This window comes from Capronia coronata, assembly GCF_000585585.1.
Source record: "Capronia coronata CBS 617.96 chromosome Unknown acBCG-supercont1.4, whole genome shotgun sequence".
NCBI lineage: Eukaryota > Fungi > Ascomycota > Eurotiomycetes > Chaetothyriales > Herpotrichiellaceae > Capronia > Capronia coronata.
The window spans coordinates 44,128-57,813 of NW_006912896.1; the positions used below are offsets into that span (position 1 = coordinate 44,128).

At 50.1% G+C, this 13,686-nt stretch overlaps 7 protein-coding genes across 7 annotated transcripts; 4 read left to right on the forward strand and 3 right to left on the reverse strand.

Annotated features, from left to right (window-relative positions):
• Positions 1 to 316: 316 nt before the first annotated feature.
• On the forward strand, positions 317 to 1,155 carry A1O1_04579 (uncharacterized protein; the record flags this gene model as incomplete). The annotated part of the gene is made up of 2 exons (XM_007725471.1): positions 317 to 584; positions 671 to 1,155. 2 exons carry the CDS (start codon positions 317 to 319, stop codon positions 1,153 to 1,155), a joined length of 753 nt encoding a protein of 250 aa, XP_007723661.1.
• Positions 1,156 to 2,698: 1,543 nt separating this feature from the next.
• Positions 2,699 to 3,292, reverse strand: A1O1_04580 (uncharacterized protein; the record flags this gene model as incomplete). The annotated part of the gene is made up of 2 exons (XM_007725472.1): positions 2,699 to 3,154; positions 3,230 to 3,292. The coding sequence occupies 2 exons, from the start codon at positions 3,290 to 3,292 to the stop codon at positions 2,699 to 2,701; spliced, it is 519 nt and encodes a 172-aa protein (XP_007723662.1).
• Positions 3,293 to 3,688: 396 nt separating this feature from the next.
• A1O1_04581 (uncharacterized protein) lies at positions 3,689 to 5,325 on the forward strand (the record flags this gene model as incomplete). The annotated part of the gene is made up of 5 exons (XM_007725473.1): positions 3,689 to 3,702; positions 3,769 to 3,963; positions 4,015 to 4,193; positions 4,247 to 4,784; positions 4,833 to 5,325. The coding sequence occupies 5 exons, from the start codon at positions 3,689 to 3,691 to the stop codon at positions 5,323 to 5,325; spliced, it is 1,419 nt and encodes a 472-aa protein (XP_007723663.1).
• Positions 5,326 to 6,121: 796 nt separating this feature from the next.
• A1O1_04582 (carboxymethylenebutenolidase) lies at positions 6,122 to 7,470 on the forward strand (the record flags this gene model as incomplete). Its single annotated transcript, XM_007725474.1, has 3 exons — positions 6,122 to 6,437; positions 6,497 to 7,073; positions 7,170 to 7,470. The coding sequence occupies 3 exons, from the start codon at positions 6,122 to 6,124 to the stop codon at positions 7,468 to 7,470; spliced, it is 1,194 nt and encodes a 397-aa protein (XP_007723664.1).
• An 834-nt stretch (positions 7,471 to 8,304) lies between these two features.
• On the reverse strand, positions 8,305 to 9,896 carry A1O1_04583 (uncharacterized protein; the record flags this gene model as incomplete). The annotated part of the gene is made up of 4 exons (XM_007725475.1): positions 8,305 to 8,635; positions 8,701 to 9,165; positions 9,223 to 9,652; positions 9,704 to 9,896. The coding sequence occupies 4 exons, from the start codon at positions 9,894 to 9,896 to the stop codon at positions 8,305 to 8,307; spliced, it is 1,419 nt and encodes a 472-aa protein (XP_007723665.1).
• Positions 9,897 to 10,465: 569 nt separating this feature from the next.
• Positions 10,466 to 11,133, reverse strand: A1O1_04584 (uncharacterized protein; the record flags this gene model as incomplete). The annotated part of the gene is made up of 2 exons (XM_007725476.1): positions 10,466 to 10,970; positions 11,027 to 11,133. 2 exons carry the CDS (start codon positions 11,131 to 11,133, stop codon positions 10,466 to 10,468), a joined length of 612 nt encoding a protein of 203 aa, XP_007723666.1.
• Positions 11,134 to 11,857: 724 nt separating this feature from the next.
• A1O1_04585 (uncharacterized protein) lies at positions 11,858 to 13,285 on the forward strand (the record flags this gene model as incomplete). The annotated part of the gene is made up of 3 exons (XM_007725477.1): positions 11,858 to 12,053; positions 12,123 to 12,867; positions 12,922 to 13,285. The coding sequence occupies 3 exons, from the start codon at positions 11,858 to 11,860 to the stop codon at positions 13,283 to 13,285; spliced, it is 1,305 nt and encodes a 434-aa protein (XP_007723667.1).
• Between the last annotated feature and the right edge of the window lie 401 nt (positions 13,286 to 13,686).

Here is a 13,686-nt window from a genome sequence, read left to right on the forward strand (position 1 = left end):
GGTATCCAGACCTACATCAACAGTTGGGCGAAGTCTCGGCACCGGGAGATCAAGCAGAAGCGATTTGAGCAGTTGAAGGAAGAAGTTGACTCCCTGCTGCCTCTTTACCTCGCCTCACTGCCACCATGTCTGATTCAGGCTGTAATTTTGCAACAATATCCCTTCTCGTATGAAGGACCCTGAATTCAAGAGACAAGTTGAGGACTGGGTACGTTGTGAGCACAAACTCGGCCCGGGGGTATACCAAATCATGGTAGCCCATAAGGACACTGGAAAGGCACCGACCTTGAGACAACTGCTCAAAATTTCAGACACCATGAAGCGGTACATTGATCTGCAGGATACTGCCTTCGCCAGCACTGCTCGAACCATTGACAACCAGTATCCGCAGAAGTATTGTATCAAGAGTGATTACGACATTCAACGGCGGTATTCCCGTGTCTTGAGGAACGGCACCCACGACTTCACAGCGATCAGAGAATGGCTGAGGATTCTGGAGAGGGAGTACACCTCCAACCTAAAAGGCAAGCTTAGGACATTGCTGATTTCAATTTACACCTCGGGAGGTGCTTCACCTATATTGGGTGGGCGAAAAGCCTCGACGAAAGATCACATCAGCATACGACGCACGCCGGTAGTGAGAGCATCATCTTTGGCTTGTATTCAGCAGTTGTCAAATACCTATTTGGGGACGAATATCGTATCCAACGACATGTCCTCTTCCACCCCTTGCAAGCCAGTCATGCCGGCATCTTGGAGATCTTCGGTCACGCCTCGGCCTCCGGGTACCTGGACCTCGGTGGCTTCAACCACTGGTGGACGGGAGGCCGAGGCTCTGGTTGTGCTGGTCTTGACAGTGAAGAACTGACTGCTCAATTTGCACTTCATGAGACCCTGACACTCCAAAGTGGCAACGTCGACGAGAACTTGAGGCAGAGCGTTGAAAAGCTCGAGAACTTGAGACTGACTCTTGACGAGAGAGCCATCAAGGATATGGAGAGAGACACGGCTGAGGCGACGAGAACGTGCGCTGATCGCGTCCAACAAGTCACGAAGACAGTCAAGGAAACCCAGCTTACTTGGCTTCTTCGAGATATCGAGGACGCCATTGGAGAGTACGAAAACAGTGAGGATACGTCCAACGACGCTCCTTGAGAAAGCTATCTTGCTACAAAGGATGGGAACCACGTCCGCCCTCTGGGCTGGATGAGAAGAACACCCGCCAAATGATTGATTTGGCTGCGGTGAGACGACGATCCGCTTATAGCATAGAGCAATTGTGTGAATATGACGAGCCCGACAGGAGTATACAACCCTACAAGGCAAGATCATCACGTGTGTTATCGACGACAAGTGTGCCAAGTCAACTGTGTGTGTTGTCAACGGCAGAGGCCAAACAAACCCCAGAGACCAAACTAGTCTAGAGACCAAACCGATCCAGAGACCAAATAAACCCAGAAATCAAACCAGTCAAGATACCAAACAAATTCAGATACCAAACAAACTCCGCCATCCTGGTAATCTCGCAGCAGATAAGACCCTGAAGTCCCAAGAAATCCAGCGAATCATGGCGATCAAAATCCGCAACCATACCGGCGCAGATCAATCCATATCTTATTTCCTGGTTGAAACGTCAAGTCTTTCCCAGTTCACAAACCGGATATATCTCGTCTGGTACGAGCATATTACTTTGTGCTGTTCACCAAGCCAATCCAAGAAACCGAAATCAGCAATATCGAATCTTGAAGTTCTCAACGCAAGCAATCGAAACTACTACAAGAGCAGTACCGACAGAGACATAATCCTAACCAGAGTCAATCCCTTTTCAGAATGGCTCAATGCCACCATTCAATAAAGCGATACTATAATCGGGATTCCCATTTGCCACTGGTCCCAGTCATCCCGAGCACCACTTTATGATCTCTGCACATGCAGTTGAGTCAGCGTTCTCAGGGACTACAAAGAAAGTCTAGACTGACTGCTTCTGAGACAAGTCTTGGCCCACGCAAGACCCAATAAACTCAAGCAATGGCTTGGCTTGCGAGGTATCCTCAGTTCCGATTGACAAGATGTTGCTGTAGATTCCCTATGTTAATTGTATATCTTTGAGCATCTTGAGATAACGACTTGGAACCCACCTCATATGGTTGTGCTTCTGAGCCACATGAAACAAGGGCAGTGTTCCAGCTGGCTTGCTTCGCGCTCGGTACGCATTGAAGAACATAACGGTCGCGTCGGCAGTCTCGGGTCTGTCCCGGTGGTAAGTGAGCTGTTCTATCGATCGCGAAGAGCTTGACACCTACACTTCCCACTCCACCGTGCCCAGGTATATGGGCAACTTTTGTGAGTCTCTAGAGGTGACAGTCAGCCAAGATCGGTTCACAAGCCCCAACAGGAGAGGACTTACAACACTACCGAATCTTCAGAAAGACGTTGAAAAAGTCCGAGCGCGGATTTCGGCTGGACAGATAGTCAGCAAAGCCTCCATCAACACGACATCAGACACTCACGCCCCAGACCTCCTCAGCATCGGAACCATAGTAAGATCGAAGGGTTTTCTGACGGACTGGCTTATTCCTGTCGAACCAGAAGGGCACATCGAGGAGAATAAGGCCTGCTACAGGAGGAAAGAGAGCATCTTTTGGAACTCGTTCGGGATCGCCTGACACAGGCCTCTTAGGGTCAAAATCGTTGAATCTTAGGACACGGACCTCTTACCGGCTGCGTACAGGTTCATGGCAACATGTGCACCACCGGAGGAGTGGCCGAACAGAATCACCTTGTCAACAGATCCTCGGCCGTACTTTTCGGATGAGACGTTGTTGAAGATCCATTCACGAACCAATTGCATATCGTCTGCACCTCCAGGGTACTGTACATGAGGGACCAGTTGGTGGTTCGTCACAGCCGTGATAATGCCATGTTGAGCAAAGAACCAGCCAATATTGGAGTACACCTTTTCCGTCCAAAGTTTATCACCAGAGAAGAAACCGCCCCCATGGACATACAACATGACGGGTCTATTGGCCTCATCACCATGCGGGACGAATATGTCTAAGCGATTCCTCTCAGCTGGGCCGTACCGCTCATCTCTAATGACGCTGACGTTTGAGGGTGGATCTGGAAGGAAGGGCTCGTATAGTTCCCGCCATATCTACTCAAGCCAATTAGTATATCAGCATATTCTGAAATAGTCACGGTGAGCAGTGTCAAGGTACACCTCACGCACCTCTTCATCGCCGAGAGCGAATTTCGTAGTGTCCTTTGCGATCTTGGCAAAAACGGCGTCCATGATCTTGGCTTGTTGAATCTACAACAAGCCTCTCGCGTCGCGTTCCCAAAGATATAAAAAGTGATTCCAACGTGATTGATGAGTGAAATGATGTGAGCTACTATGATTGGACGACGAGAAGGCTACCAGGCCAGTACCCGAAGTCCGTTCTCTACCCGCTGTGCCTATTGCCGATTCGGGGAGAGGTTCGGCTCAGTACCCCGACTCGGCATCAAGGAGCATCTCCTACTATGTAATGTCACAAATATGGAAACTGCGTTATTTCGTGACTTGGTTCTCGCAGATGAGAGTGTGGGGAGAAGAGTTCAGGTGTTCCTAGGTATTTACATTTGCTGGTGAACACGATTTCAGAGCCCTTTTGGCGCTTTCCAGTCCTTACAGATACGGCCTTTGACCATGACATTGACCAGGTAAATTAATCCTTGCGCTCACGACCTTGAGGGGTTATTTTACGCTCACACGTTGACTGTTAACAGATCGGAGGTTCGAAAACATTCAACCAAGAAAAGCTGCTGGGTGATCATCAACAACGCTGTATACGATGTCACCGAGTTTGTGGACTCACACCCAGGCGGATCCAGGATTATAATGAAATATGCTGGGCGCGACGCCACTGAGGCCTTCCAACCCATTCACCCCGCAGATACCCTGGAAAAGCATCTCACTCCGCAGTATGTGTGAACCACTCATATTGACAGGGATTGAAATCTCACAGGTAGTAGACAGAGTCTGGGGCCCATTGCTTCAGAAGCTTCCTCATCACAAGAACGGCCCGAGTCACGCAACCCAAAACAGAAACCAAAGGCTTCCACCCAGAGAAAAGCCAAGTTATCCTCAATCATCAGCGTGGCAGACTTCGAATTAGCCGCGTCCCGTAACCTTCCTCCAGGATCTTTTGCATGTGAGTCCGGCCCACCGCATAAGAAGTCAAGGCATCTTAATGACTTTGGACAGTTTTCAAGAGCGGCGCTGAGGACGAATATGCTGTCAACTGGAATCAGGAAAGTTGGAAAGCAATACGCCTCCGACCCCGTATACTGCGACCAGTTGAAAGCATTAATACATCGTGCTCGATCTTGGGAACCAAATTCTCTTCACCCTTCTTCATTTGCCCTGCTGGCGGTGCAAATCTGGCCATCCCTCAAGGAGATGTGCTCTTGACCAAGGCCGCTGCTAGGCATGGCATCCTGCAATGGGTGTGCAACAATGCCGGCAGTACTCAACAAGCCATAGCCGATGCACGTATACCAAATCAGACGTTATACTGGCAGATTTATGCCATGGCCGACTTGACTATCACTGAGCGTGAGATCAAGCAGGCTGTTGAGCTGGGATACAAAGCTTTTGCTTTGACTGTTGATGCGGTCAGGGCTGGGAAACGAGAGCGTGATGTGCGAGCGAGTATCTCCGAAACCGAGGACGCCGAGGAGGATGAAGAGGAAGAGGACGAAGATGAGGACGGCTTCACCAAGGGGCCAGCAGTCAAACGCCCGTGAGTGACGTATATCCTGGCTTCTGAAACATACTGACCAGTCTGTAGACCGGTCTGGTCCAGTTTTGACTGGATCTCCGCGGTCAAGTGGCTTCGAGGTCTGACAGACCTACCAATTGCCATCAAAGGCATCCAACGCTGGGAGGATGCAGCACTGTGTATGCATTACAAAGTTCACCCTTGGCTCTCCAACCATGGAGGTCGACAGTTAGACGGCGCGCCCTCTTCGCTAGAGACACTTGTCGATATCCGCAAGCACTGCCCCGAAGTCTTCGACAAGTGTGAAGTCTTTGTGGATGGCGGTATCCGCAGAGGCTCCGATATTGTCAAGGCACTTGCGCTGGGGGCAAAAGGGGTTGGATTGGGCAGATCGTTTTTGTTCTCCCTGGTCTTTGGTGAAGCAGGGGTCAACAAGGCCATTCGAATCCTCAACCACGAGCTTGAGACTACCATGGCGTTGATGGGCGTCACTTCACTCGATCAGCTCAATCCTTCCTATGTAAGTGTCCTCCATGCCCTTCCGAAGAGGGACTCGCACTAATGTGAAGACCAGGTCGACATATCCCCTCTAGCCTATGCCTCTGCTCGCTCACATCTCTAGTGTACGGGAACCACTGCCGTTAGTCGATATCCATGCAGAGGGACTGGTTATAGTATTGATTCATCAAGGGAGTTGGACTGATTAGTAACATTTCACAATAGTCCTAAGCCCTGACTAAAAGCTCGATTCGGAGTGTGTAATGCTAGTGCCCAACACAATTCGTGACAAGAGATAAGAATCACCAACTTCATTATGATGGAAACTTGCGTTATCTTTTGAAGCAAGCTTTTCGATTGGAGACTTCTGCCAGTGTACCTTAGTCGGTCATGGTAAGCTTTTCCACTCTTTCCATCATTGGATACGCAATATTATTCTCCACGTGTCGTCCCAACTAATGTACCTGACCTTAGTGCCTTACACGTAGATACCTCAGATACGTTAGAGATCGGCTCGGAGATCCTCTTCCTGTTCTCATTCATAACCCCCAAGATCATCATCGGCCCGCGCACCTCGGGCGCTTATCTCAAACCTGGCTTACGGCAGCCCCAAATGTAATAGAGCGCCTCTGCAAGACGATAAGGAATTATCCATTCGGAAATGCCATGCTCACGGACCACCGTTTGCAGCTCGCACTCATTCCGTCGATACGCCAAATCGATCTTCTGACCGTCATTACGGCGGTGTTTCATCGTCTGGTAGTCCCTTAAGGAATCATATTGTCCGGCGCATCTGTTCATGAAGCACTCAACACAATAATCCAATTGAAACCTACAAGGACTCTTCATATCATATCATTATGGCTCCTCCTCTCCCCTCAGCTAAACCCGTCAAGCTCACGGCAAGCTTGACGACCACTGCGCCACTGTCCCGCCGCGGCGATGGACCAGGCCTGTTGCTCGTAGGGTCAGCGTTCGAGTTCAGCCCCCCTCACAATAATACCACCAGCACTTTGGATCCATCTCCGCTTCAGAAATGGGCTGAGGAGGGTTATACCGTTGCGCAATTGCAGGTGTCGAACAGTCGGGCGACGATCAAGGACCAATTGCGAGAAGCTGTTGAGGCATTGAGTAGTCATGAGAAGTGTACCGAAAAATCTAAGTACGGTATTATTGGTGAGGACTTCATTGACAGGGTTGTTTGCAAGGGGATGCCGTTTACTGACTTGTACCAGTTTATTCGTATTCGCCGTTCACAGTGGAAGAGGTGTCCAAAGCCATCGATGACACTGACGAGGTCAAGGCTATCGTCTCGTACGGCTCTCTGCTATGCAGAAAGCCGCATCTCTACCACCTTTCAGAGAAGGGCACAAAGTCCACGGCTGAAAAGGAAGTCGTATACCGGTATCCCGAGGTACCATCTACATCATTCATTCTTCCCTCACACAGAGACTTCCTATCGGCGTCTGCGGCTGTGGCCCACACTAGATGTCTGGAATTTTTGAAGAAACAGCTCGACGGACCTTGGTTTGACCTAGAAGCTATATGGGAGGAGCACACATATTTCGAATTCGAGGCCCGTGACGTCGCAGAGACCATGGCCACCATGGTTCAGGAGCCGTATGTCAACCACGTCCCTACCATCACGGGAGGTATCGGCCGCAAGAATCTCAGCAACTTCTACGCAAATCACTTTATTTTCAACAACCCCGACGACACCGAGTTGATTCTTATCAGCCGAACGACGGGTATCGACCGCGTGGTTGATGAATTCATCATGAAGTTCACCCATGACAAGATGGTAGATTGGCTGTAAGTGTGCTTTCTCTCCCTTCCCACCAGCAAACCCAAGTTCACCAGAATATTGAAAAAGTGATAAGCTGACCCGTCTTTCTTCCTGACCTATAGCGCCCCCGGTGTCCCGCCAACGGGCAAAAAGCTACGGATCCCGATGTATTCGGTCGTGAACATCCGAGGCGATAGGCTTTACCATGAGCATATCAGTTGGGACCAATTGACAGTCCTTTTTCAGATGGGCTTGATGCCTGAATACCTTCCATTCCCTTCCGCTCTGCCGAACGGTCCGAAACGAGAGTACCGCGTCCCAGGAGCCGGAGACGAGACGGCCGCGAAGCTGCTCGATGAAGACTCCGTCACTTCTAATGAGATGTTCAAGTTTGCCATGCGGGAAGTTTGTTTGATTGATTGACAGATAGATAGATGCAAAAATACCTTTGGATGAGAAATGAGACGAACGGACGAACGAATGGTCAAGTCGCGGGCAGGCAGGCGATGTAAATATCGTTGAGAGAGGGTATGAGGGGGTGGGAATGAAATGGGTGTCCTTTTCCGAGTCAACACCCACTTTTTGTATCATTCACTATACCTGACCTTAGGTTAGGTGACTGTAGATCAGGAGAGAGAAACCCAGCCACCGCAGCGGTTCTGACATTCAATATAGAAATAATATACTCTACTCTACTTCTCCTTCTACTTCTACCACTCAAGGCATTCGTCCAGCAAGACAATGCCAGTTGAGAAATATCAACCCAGAAGCAAAAAAGAAAAACGTACCCTTCCTACCTTTATTGCCTTAGGGAGGTGGATAAGGTACAATCCTGAGATAGAGGAAAGTACCGTCAAGTCGAAGATAAGGCAGGTCCAATACTTACTCATTTTCCATTCCTGGGCGGGTGAGATGGAACTCGGCGACGACGAGAGACTTTGCTTGGATGGACCTGATGTTGACCATTCAAGTCATAACTCAAGTTATGTCTGGAGAGAATTGGTTCCTTGGAATAATTTCTTAGAGATAATCATGGAAAGAGGCTGGGAATTTCAACCGGCTTAAGGATATAATTATATCTCTTGAAACCTTTATCTGTGCTGTAACGTCTTCTTATTCCATGGGAAAAGGGCACCTCAGTTCAAGCTCAAGGCTATAAAAGAAGGACTCGAGCTTTCTTTCTCACCATCTCCATCCCAATATCTCTGATCTATGTGATGAGAAAAATAAAAAATGGCACAGTATCGTGTAGTCTCTCTAAGATGAGTTGGAGTTGTCAGCACAGTCAAAGGCCTTCCCGATGGTGCCGTCTGCGTAAGCTTGGACGATCTGCTTGACGGTACCATAGGTGCCGCCAACGATGACCAGGCAACCACACAAGAAGCTGATGACCTGAGCGGCCCAGAACATCTTCTGCCAGAAGGTACCTTTCCAATAGCCCCAGTAGTCCAACAGCCAAGCGGCCGGAGGCAAGCAGAGACTGAGAGGGGCAAAGCAGATGGAACCGGTCAGAGCGATGAGGTAGTTGAAGATAGGGATGGCTTCTCCCAGAATGAATCCGATGGCGCAGATGCCAAATGTGCTTGCTCTAGATAAAATGGAATTAGTTTGAATCCTTCAAAAATACATCAGGAGGGGTTTTGTTTAACTTACAGCCACACGGTCCAGTGGATCACTGAGTTTGACTGGAGATGTTTCGAATCGCGCAGAATGCGCACGAAAAGCATCTTCGCGGCCAGGTGGAGGTAGACAATGGCGCCGACAAAGAGTCCGATCAGGGCAATTCCGTATGAAACCATCTTGATGGTTTGGCCGGCTGAGCCTAGAGAGGGACTGGCGACCCATTTCCCGCACCAGCGGTAGATGACCAAACCGAAGGTGAGGTAGGAGGCGTTTACAATCACGTTGCAGAGATAAAGAGCCTTGCGGTAATCAGCCGGCTTCCTCATCTCTGAGATGACCTGAATGTTCATCGGGGCTCCTGCACCGGAAACGAAGATACCGGTGACGGCGGTCATGCCGGTTTCAAACGTGGGATTTCCAATCACATGGTAGCCCAGGTCGTAAGGTCCTGTCTGAGGAGCCGCCACGGGACGAGAGAGTGTGGTGACAGCGACACTAAATTCTCGTTAGTCACTGAAAATAATTTGTTGTCAAGGAAAGGAGGGTACTTACACCACGATGAAGACCGATACATACATGGAGAGAAACCCAGCCCACGTGAGCCAGCCGATGGTGTGGAATTTCCGGAAACTGGCGCCCACAGCGATAACCATCATGGACATGAAACTCCACCACACACTGCAGGCAGCATGATGACTGAGCGAGTTGAAGGCCACTGACAATCCCACGCATGAAGACGCCACGCAGAAGGCACATCCGATCATGTACAGCGCGGCCATAATTTCTCGGAGGACTGGCCCACCAACGACGTAGGCAACGTCCTTCACATCGTAGATGCCAGGATGGCGGAGTTTGAAGTCACCGAAGAGCACCCCGTTGTACGTGTTGAGAAAGGCATAGCCAACTATCACGAGAGAGCCAGGCAATGCACCCAGGACATAGAGATTGCTCGGGATGTTGAGCACACCGAGAGCAAATTGAACTAGACATCTTGGTCAGATCAACCGGATCCGACAAAAGCCTGGGCTCTTACCTTTGATCATGATACCCGAAGCTCGCAACCATCCCGTTGTGCGGAAATCCACCTTGCCTTCTTCTTTCTTGAAGACTTCATGCTGGTTCTCGTCCTTGAGGGTATAGTCGGAGAAGTCGCCATTGGCCTCCGACGGAGGGTAGATTTCGATGCCGCTGCTCTCCTTCTCGTACATATGTGCTTCCGCTGCCATCTTGACAAGTATCTTTTAGGAAATGGATGAGGTTGGTGGTTCAGTGGAGATGAAGCATTCGAGGACAAATGGTCTGCTATTATATCCTGTTCAGAGAGATCCCTCATTCGGCCTATCGCGGGCTAAGATACCTGATAGACAAGCGTAGCTGCACCCAAAGGAGTCGCTCCCTGTTAGAGCCGTTATCGCGCTCATTTTGTTTTGTTATCGTGTTGTCCCACTTCCGAATCTCCACACAAAAGATAATCGATAAGCCGTGGCCTCGGCCCGCACTAGAGCTGCACGGTATCTCACGGTCCTCAGCAGTGTATCGTTCGAGTATCGCAAGCATGCAATAGTGCAATCTAGAGTTTCGATTTCACTCGATTGACTGATCTTCGGGTGTCCAACATAGATAAGGCAGGATCAAAAGCTGGCCTGGACTCCTTCGACGGCTAGGGAACTAAGTCCAACTAGCCGATCCCAGTCAGCTACATGCACAGGTTTCACGTGGCTCATGCCGGATACTGTGCAGATATTTGCAGACATGTGGTGTAGAGAGATTCAAGTCATTATTCTTTCAATCTTGCTTATGATTTAAAAATCTGTTCTCCTTCCGGGGCACCGATGATGCCCGCGTTCAATGCGACGCCGTGCAGGCTGTAGTAAGCGACAAGCTGAATCACGTGAAGCGTCTGCTCTTTCCCCAGGATGGCATTTGCGCGTTCCCAGAGATCCTGCTCTAATGGCTTGCCCCCCTTGACCAACCGCATGGCCAAGTCAAAAGCCACGCTCTCCTTTTCGGTCAAATCGGTCGGTTTCTCTCCAAACGTGATCTTCTTCATCTGCTCTTCCGTCAACAGGTTCTTGCTGGCGATGATTCGAGAATGCGAATAGGTGAGGAAACCGCCGCCGAATGAGCTCGTATAGTGACCCATCGTGGCCATGATGGCCACCTCCGTGACTTCCGGCTCGAGCGCTGGAAGATTCAAGACTTCCTTGTTCAGGCGCATCACGTGTGGTGCGTATTTAGGCGTGTACATCAGGATTGAGAGAGGACCCAAGAGACCGCCATTTTTGCCTTCTAGGGTGAAGCTACAATTCAATTGCTTAGCACGGAGCAGCCCATCATTGGCAAGTGCGCGGCCTACCTGGAGCCGAATCCATTGCGCATTTTCTCCTTCATCTCATCGTAAAAGACTCGCTGTTGCGGGCTCAGGTCCTGCGGGGCTATCGCTGGGTATCTTGGTCCGGACATGTTTGACAATGGAACAGCGTGGGAACAGAAGCAATTGGGAAGATATCAGATGTTGTCTGTCATGCGCAGGCACCGTCTACAACTCTTATACCTAGTCCAAGGTCACTGACATCCGCAGCATCCCTGGCTTAGGCTCGTGCCGTATGTATTAGAAAGTGGTTCTCTGCGACCGATCTCACGAAAGATGTCTCGAATTGACCCTGTTGCCGTTATCTATACGCAAGGTAAGGTACAGTTAGTGTAAGGTAGGAAGCGCGCGGTCATGCTCCTTGCCTGCTCGGTCCGTGGTCATACTGACCGTAAAGTGATAGTAAGTACTTACCGTACGGGGTCAGGGACTAGTGGGTCCTGGCGCTGCAGGGAACAGTAGGGTACCTGACTTAGTCGCCCCGGGATGCAGGTCCTGACACGAAAGCGGTTTAGCCCTTCCCCTACCGTCCCGCACGGTGGATCCCGTACCATACCGTACCATACCAGTTTTCATTCAGTCAGCAGGATTACAGTAAGTACCTTTGGCAGTGTCGGCACGGATAAACGAATCCTGCAGAAGAGCATGGGAAATCGGAACAAGGAACGGTAAACACGCTTATCTTGAGATCCCATGCCAAGGGGAAGAGTGGTGTTGTTTGATAAAGGTTGTACATGTAGTACGATGCGAAAGACTGCGCAGTAGCGAAGATTCGAAACCATTGATCAAGAACAGTAGCAGACTGAGGTGTCCATCATGTTACTTCTAACCCCTTCCTTTGCTATACCTGTCTCCATTGCCATCCTCGTCTCGTGGCTGCTATATAAGTATTATCTCAAGGCCAAGCCACCCTACCCTCCGGGACCCAAAGGCTTACCGATCATCGGAAGTCTACTCGACATCGACAACGAGAGGCCGTGGATAACGTACGGAAAGTGGGCCAATCAATATGGTGAGTTGTCTCCTCAAAACGAATAGATTCCACGAAGGAACCGGCAACTGATACCTGGCTTGCCTGTAGGCGACATTGTCATGTATTGGGTCTTGGGGACGCCTGTGGTGCTGTTAGGGAAGATGAAACATGCCGAGGCTCTGCTCCAAAAGCGAATGGTCAAATATGGAGATCGTCCAGAATTGGTCATGGCACAGGATATCGTTACTCGGGATGGAATGTACGTGGGAACCGCGAGAACCATACACGACACCCACAGGAAGCAGCGAAGGATACTGGGCGAACGTCTTCGTGCAAATGCTCTCAAAGACTGGGCACACCCGGCCCTGTTACCAGAGTTACGTCTTTTCTGCCAACGTCTCACGCAGAATCCTGAGCGTTTCGTCGGAATCATCAAGTGTTTGACCATCAATGTGATGTTGAATTCCACATTTGCGCATGGATCGATAGAGAACATTGACAACCCTTTGATCGCCCGCATCAATCACGCCACAGATAACCAGTTCACGGCCCAGGTACAAGGTCGGTTCTGGGTGGATTATGTTCCGTTCTTGCAGTATCTTCCCGCATGGCTGCCAGGGATGGGTTGGAAGAAACTGGGACTTCGATGGCGCGACGAGGTCGACACACTGTATCAAGAATTGTGGGATGCTACCAAGAAGAAGGTTGCGGAGGGGAAATCCCGATATCCATGTCTCGTGGAAAATCTGCTCGAGAGTCAAATGCATCAGCTCACCGAACGTGAAGGCACCACACTCGGTGCAGCTATGGTCGATGCTGGAACGGATACTCTGACTGGCACAACCGTCATCTTGTGAGTCACGTCCCAACAAAAATTCTGGGAATTCTCTGACTGACCAACGACCAGTATGATCATCTTCATGTATTTCCCCCATATCTTGAAAAAGGTTCAAGATGTCGTCGACGAAGCGGTAGGGAGAGACCGCTTGCCCACGTTCGACGACCTCGGACGAATGCCTTACATTGTCGCCATGATCCGGGAAGCATTCCGTTGGCGAACAGTTGCACCCGTAGCCATTCCGCACGCCGTGGTTGAGGACGACTTCTACGAAGGCTACTTCATTCCTAAAGGTGCAACCGTCTTTGCACTATCGCAACACATCCATGAGGATGAGGAACTCTACCCGAATCACACTGAATTCCGACCAGAGAGATTCCTAGATGAGCGTGGCCAGGTGAACAACCTGCCCCATTCGGGATTCGGCTTGTAAGTCTGCCAGATCTTTACTTCTTTCTACAAGACTGCCGGCATGATCACCCACTGACACACACGATACAGTGGAAGTCGAAAATGCCTCGGTCAACACTTTGCCGAGCAGACATTGTTCATGGGTAAGATTCAATATTCTATCAGTCCAGCCAGCCCGCCATTAACGTGGTCTGTGATCCAGTCATCTCAAGTTTCGTCTGGGGTTTCGACATAAAAGCGCCCATTGATAAGAACGGACAAAAGATCCTGCCAAGTCTAGATCCCTTAGACTGGGGCGCGTTCCTAGCATCGTAAGTTTCATCTGATCTGAGGTGGCAGCCGGGTCACTCCGGTCCCCAAAATCGCAACCGATTGACTGACTGACTCTACTCAACCTCATAAGGCCTCCCCCAATGGATTTCA